The sequence below is a fragment of the Scyliorhinus canicula genome, chromosome 25, assembly GCF_902713615.1.
Source record: "Scyliorhinus canicula chromosome 25, sScyCan1.1, whole genome shotgun sequence".
Classification (NCBI taxonomy): domain Eukaryota; kingdom Metazoa; phylum Chordata; class Chondrichthyes; order Carcharhiniformes; family Scyliorhinidae; genus Scyliorhinus; species Scyliorhinus canicula.
Genome location: NC_052170.1, coordinates 19,845,684 through 19,852,371, shown reverse-complemented (window position 1 = coordinate 19,852,371; position 6,688 = coordinate 19,845,684). Strand labels below are relative to the sequence as shown.

Sequence of the window (6,688 nt, the reverse complement as noted above, 5' to 3'; positions counted from 1 at the left end):
TGGTGTAACATGGCTCCTCATCTGGGCCGCCCGTTTACACCCTGACCCAGCCTTTCCCAATTTGAAACCCTATTTTATCACACCGTGATCAAGGCAGCACGGTAGCAGAGTGGGTTTCCTCCGTGTGCTCCGGTTTCCTCCCACAGTCCAAAGACGTGTAGGTTGGGTGGATTGGCCATGATAAATTACCCCTTAGTGGCCAAAGAGAGAGTCAGGTCGGGTTACTGGGTTTCTGGGAAAGGATAGCGGCGTGAGCCTAAGTCGGGAGCTCTTTCTAAGAGCTGGTGCAGACTCGATGGGCCGAATGGCCCCCCTTCTGCACTGTAAATTCTATGGTCTAGGAGACGGCGGAACCAGGCAGCCACATTGCCAATCTGTACTGCACTCTCCGAAACCTCAATATCCTTCCTGCAAGCACGGGGCTCAATGTAATACTCTAACTCGGGCTTAAGAGGCATTTCACATCCAGTCAAAAGTGGGCTCAGCGCTATAATTTAAACCCGAGGGTGACTTTACTTGTAGAATTTCAGTGTGATGTTCTGGTACTTCAACGTCTCTCCGGGATTGATGTGCGAGGTGGGGCTCACATTCACACACTCTGGAAGAAAAGGAGCAGAGTTACCCACAAGAATGCTAGAAATCCATTGCAGCCAAACGTCCAGCCCTGGCCATCACAGTTAACGGCATGCTAATTGTATTAAGGCGCGCTAGGCGGGGAAGAGACTGTCTCGGCATAACGGCGAATGGGCCCCGAAGCCGGAACATTTCATGTGCCGGTTTAGCGTGCCGTGGCCCCCTCACCTCTCACCTGTTACCACCTGCGGGTTGATGTTGAAGGTGTCATTGGCAGGGTTGATGCTGCCCTTCTTGTAAAAGCGCTGGCAGAGCTGCAGGGCAGTGCTATTCTCATCGCCGTCAGACGCATATGCGTACTGCCCCAGGGTCATATTCTGCAGAGCGAGGTACTGCAGGGAAAATAAAGCATCTCAAGTGAGCCGCACTGTGATCAACTAGAGTGAAACGCAGGTTCAAGTTGCTGGACTCTCAGGACCAACAAGCAAAGTGGTAAAGGCAGTCAAATAACAGCGCACATTAAGTCATTAGTGAAGGAGGAAATACTCAACGGTAAGAACTGCAGAATGGTATCAGGGATGAGCACGATAAACAAAGAGGAAGCCAGCATTCCCACCGCAATCTTCACAATCCCTTTACTCCAAACCCATTATGACTCTGACCTTTCCCCCAGTTCTGATGAAAGGTCATTGATCAGGAGCATTAACTGGTGTTTCTCTCCCCACGGATGAATCATAGAATCCCTACAGTACAGAAGGAGGCCATTCGGCCCATTGGGTTTGCACAGACCCTTGCTCCGATTGAGCACCCTACCTCGGCCCAATCCCCAATCCTAGCCCGGTAACCCCACCTAGCGTTTGGGCAATACATCAAGGCCAATTCACCTAACCTGCACATCTTTTGTCTGTGGGAGGAAACCGGGGCACCTGGAAGAAACCCACGCAGACACGGGGAGAACGTGCAGACTCCAGTCAGTCGCCGAAGGCCACAATCAAACCTGGTTAGCGCTGTGAGGCAATAGTGCTAACCATTGTGCCACCAAATCTTTTTTTTTTTAAATTATTGTCATAAGTAGGCTTACATTAACACTGCAATGAAGTTACTGTGAAATGCCCCTAGTCACCACATTCCGGCACCTGTTCGGGTACACGGAGGGAGAATCCACCCAACCTGTATATCTTTTGGGACTTGTGGGAGGAAACCGGAGCACCCGGAGGAAGCCCACGCAGGCACGGGGAGAACGAGCGGACTCCGCACAGACAGTGACCCAAGCGGGAATCGAACCTGGTGCCGCGAAGCAAGTGTGCTAACCACTGTGCCACCCTTGCTGCCAGCTGTGCTGACTAAAAACAATCACAAAGAAATGTTGGAAACGATCACGAAAAAACAAATGATCTAGTCATTGCTATTGGTGGGAGCTTGGTGTTGCAAATTGGCTGCGCTGTTCCCCACACTACAACACGGCGACACTTCAGAAAGCACTTCATTAAGGATGTTCGATGAGAAGCTCTGTAAAAGCAAGCTCTGTGTCAGTATGTTGGATCCTATATACCATCTATTTTCCCAGAAGGTACACACATCCACGACATGCTAAATACTAAGTTGCCTCAATGAGCAAGGGCTGCCACCAGAAAGAGCAATTTGGCGTGTTAACAGAGAGAAAGCGTGTGAACATAGAACATCGAGAAATACAGCACAGAACAGGCCCTTCGGCCCACGATGTTGTGCCGAACTTTTGTCCTAGGTTAATCATAGATTATAGAATTTTGGACACTAAGGGCAATTTATCGTGGCCAATCCACCCAACCTGCACATCTTTGGACTGTGGGAGGAAACCGGAGCACCCGGAGGAAACCCACGCGCACACGGGGAGGATGTGCAGATTCCACACAGACAGTGACCCAAGCCGGAATCGAACCTGGGACCCTGGAGCTGTGAAGCAATTGTGCTATCCACAATGCTACTGTGCTGCCCTTAAGAACAAATTAATCTACACTCCATTATTCTACCATAATCCATGTACCTATCCAATAGCCGCTTGAAGGTCCCTAACATTTCCGACACAACTACTTCCACAGGCAGTGCATTCCATGCCCCCACTACTCTCTGGGTAAAGAACCTACCTCTGACATCCCCCCTATATCTTCCACCATTCACCTTAAATTTATGTCCCCTTGTAATGGTTTGTTCCACCCGGGGAAAAAGTCTCTGACTTTCTACTCTATCTATTCCCCTGATCATCTTATAAACCTCTATCAAGTCGCCCCTCATCCTTCTCCGTTCTAATGAGAAAAGGCCTAGCACCCTCAACCTTTCCTCGTATGACCTACTCTCCATTCCAGGCAGCATCCTGGTAAATCTCCTTTGCACCTTTTCCAAAGCTTCCACATCCTTCCTAAAATGAAGTGACCAGAACTGCACACAGTACTCCAAATGTGGCCGTACCAAGGTTTTGTACAGCTGCATCATCACCTCACGGCTCTTAAATTCAATCCCTCTGCTAATGAACGCTAGCACACCATAGGCCTTCTTCACAGCTCTATCCACTTGAGTGGCAACTTTCAAAGATCTATGAACATCGACCCCAAGATCTCTCTGCTCCTCTAAATTGCCAAGAACCCTACCATTAACCCTGTATTCCGCATTCATATTTGTCCTTCCAAAATGGACAACCTCACACTTGTCAGGGTTAAACTCCATCTGCCACTTCTCAGCCCAGCTCTGCATCCTATCTATGTGTCTTTGCAGCAGACAACAGCCCTCCTCACTAACCACAACTCCACCAATCTTCGTATCATCTGCAAATTTACTGACCCACCCTTCAACTCCCTCATCCAAGTCATTAATGAAAATCACAAACAGCAGAGGACCCAGAACTGATCCCTGTGGTACGCCACTGGTAACTGGGCTCCAGGCTGAATATTTGCCATCCACCACCACTCTCTGACTTCTATTGGTTAGCCAGTTGGTTGGCCAAATTTCCCACTATGCCATGCCTCCTTACTTTATGCATAATCCTACCATGGGGAACCTTATCAAATGCCTTACTAAAATCCATGTACACTACATCCACTGCTTTCTCTTCATCCACATGCTTGGTCACCTCCTCAAAGAATTCAATAAGACTTGTAAGGCAAGACCTACCCCTCACAAATCCGTGCTGACTATCCCTAATCAAGCAGTGTCTTTCCAGATGCTCAGAAATCCTATCCCTTAGTACCCTTTCCATTACTTTGCCTACCACCAAAGACAGACTAACTGGCCTGTAATTCCCAGGGTTATCCCTATTCCCTTTTTTGAACATGGGCACGACATTCGTCACTCTCCAATCCCCTGGTACCACTCCTGTTGACAGTGAGGACGAAAAGATCATTGCCAACGGCTCTGCAATTTCATTTCTTGCTTCCCATAGAATCCTTGGATATATCCCATCAGGCCCAGGGGACTTGTCTATCCTCAAGTTTTTCAAAACGTCCAACACATCATCTTTCCTAACAAGCTTACCTCGAGCTTACCAGTCTGTTTCGCACTGTCCTCTCCAACAATATGGCCCCTCTCGTTTGTAAATACTGAAGAAAAGTACTCGTTCAAGACCACTCCTATCTCTTCAGACTCGATCCACAATCTCCCGCTACCGTCCTTGATCGGACCTACCCTCGCTCTAGTCATTCTCATATTTCTCACATATGTGTAAAAGGCCTTGGGGTTTTCCTTGATCCTACCTGCCAAAGATTTTTCATTCCCTCCCTTAGCTCTCCTAATCCCTTTCTTCAGTTCCCTCCTGGCTATCTTGTATCCCTCCAGCGCCCTGTCTGAACCTTGTTTCCTCAGCCTTACATAAGTCTCCTTCTTCCTCTTAACAAGACATTCAACCTCTCTTGTCAACCATTTTTTTTTTATTTTTTTTATTTTTTTTTAAATAAATTTAGAATATCCAATTCATTTTTTCCAATTAAGGGACAATTTAACGTGGCCAATCCACCTAACCTGCACATCTTTGGGTTGTGGGGGTGAAACCCACGCAGACATGGGGAGAATGTGCAAACTCCTCACAGACAGTGACCCAGGGCCGGGATTCGAACCCGGGTCCTCAGCGCCGTAGGCAGCAATGCTAACCACTGTGCCACCGTGCCGCCCTTTCTCTTGTCAACCATGGTTCCCTCACTTGACCATCTCTTCCCTGCCTGACTGGGACATACATATCAAAGACACGTAGTACCTGTTCCTTGAACAAGTTCCACATTTCACTTGTGTCCTTCCCTGACAGCCTATGTTCCCAACTTATGCAATTCAATTCCTGTCTGACAGCATTGTATTTACCCTTCCCCCAATTGTGAAGTGCCGAAATGGTGACACGAGAACGAAAGCTGGTTCTAATGACAGCCACCAACCTGCTCAACTGTGTAGAAAATAGAATCATAGACATCCCTCCGTGTGTACACAGCATAGGAATCGCCCGACCCATCCACGTAATCCTTCAGGAAGAGGTGCTTAAAGGTCATTGTATTTTCCTCGGTAAAATCCACCACCATCTGGTTACTCAACCCAAACAGGATCAACTGTGGAAAAAAGGTATTAAAAGTCATCAGTTTCGCAACAGAAATTGACTGACCCGAGAATAGGGCTCCTTCCGTACCTTGGGCGCCCCAAGCCGGTGTCTCAGTGGGTAGCACTCTCATCGAGTCAGAAGGTTACGGGTTCAAATCTCACTTCAGGACTTGAGCACAAGAATATAGGCTGACGCTCACAATGCAGTGCGGAGAGAGTGCTGCGTTGTCAGGAGTGCTGTCTTACAGGTGTGGCATTCAATCTGCTTGGACCTGGGGCTAATACAATCAATGGCTTCAAAATAAATTTTACCTCACTGCCTACAGCAAGCTCCCACAGACAAATTAAATACTACATTTCCTCAATAATGCATTATTGGTTGTAAAGCGATTTGGTATGCAAGGAGCTCTGGAAATCAAGCCTTTTCTTTCTAGATTCCTCGGGCATAGTCAAACAGTACCAATATTGTTCAGTTGGTTACCATGGAGTGTCTGATGTTAATAAATCTCCTGCTCAGCTTCCCTGGTATTCCCAGTCCATCACCTCCCAACACAGGAGGATCTCCCCCACCCCCACAGTTATGTACACGAGAAATAGGAGCCAGGGTAGACCATTCGGCCCATCGAGCCTGCTCCGCCACTCAATACGATCATGGCTGGTCATGGGCTCAAACTCCATTTTCTCGCCCACTCCCCATATCCCTTAATTCCCAGAGACTCCAAAAATCTGTTGACCCCGGACTTAAATATATTCAATGAGGGAGCATCCACAATCCTCTTGGGGGTGGAGAACTCCACAAAGATTTACAACCGTTTTGAGTGAGGGAATGTGTCCCCCATCTCAGTCCGAAATGTGCCCTCGTGTCTTCGATTCCCCCGACCAGCGGAAACTATCTCTCAGCACCCACCCTCTCAAACCCCTTCAGAATCTTGTCGCCTCAATCTTCTAAACTCCAGAGAATAGAAGAATCCCCATTGACTCATCCCCTCACCCCCCCCCCCAGGGCCAACCCCCTCAGCCCCTGGGGGAACAATCCCCTCACCCTCCCCCCAGGGGGGACAATCTCCCCAAATCCGGGGGGGACAATACCCTCACACCCCCGGGGAACTAACTTAGGGGAACCTTCTTTGATTGCGCCCCCTCCATTGTAAGTATATCCGGCCTACAGGATCCATTCACACACCAACTATTCATTGTACCAAAGAAACTGAATATTCGGACCTTCATTTGCAAGTTACCTGTAATTAGAGAGGTGGAAAGCCATTTACATCATCAAAAAGACTAGCAGTAGGACAATAGGGGAGGTGGTGGCGTAGTGGTATTGTCACTGGACTAGTTAACCAGAGACCCAGAGAAATGCTCTAGGGAGCCAGGTTCAAATCCCACCAGCGCAGTTGGCGAAACTTGAATTGAACAAAAATCTGGAATTAAAAGGTCCAATGATGACCATGAAACCATTGTCGTAAAAACCCATCTGGTTCACTAATGTCCTTTAGGGACGGAAATCTGCCGTCCTTACCTGGTCTGGCCTACATGTGACTCCAGGCCCACGGCAATGTGGGACAAT

General features: G+C 48.3%; 1 protein-coding gene across 1 annotated transcript in view; it reads right to left on the bottom strand.

The window, feature by feature from the left end:
* Positions 1-421: 421 nt before the first annotated feature.
* The window catches only part of LOC119957137 (mucolipin-1-like), a 24,396-nt gene continuing 18,129 nt past the window's right edge, over positions 422-6,688 (bottom strand). The window contains exons 3-5 of the mRNA XM_038784887.1: positions 4,965-5,132; positions 809-965; positions 422-598 (exon numbers count right to left, since the gene is read on the bottom strand). Of these exons, the coding sequence (XP_038640815.1) occupies positions 513-598; positions 809-965; positions 4,965-5,132 (411 nt within the window). The 3' untranslated portion in view covers positions 422-512. The remainder of the gene's footprint in view (positions 599-808; positions 966-4,964; positions 5,133-6,688) is intronic.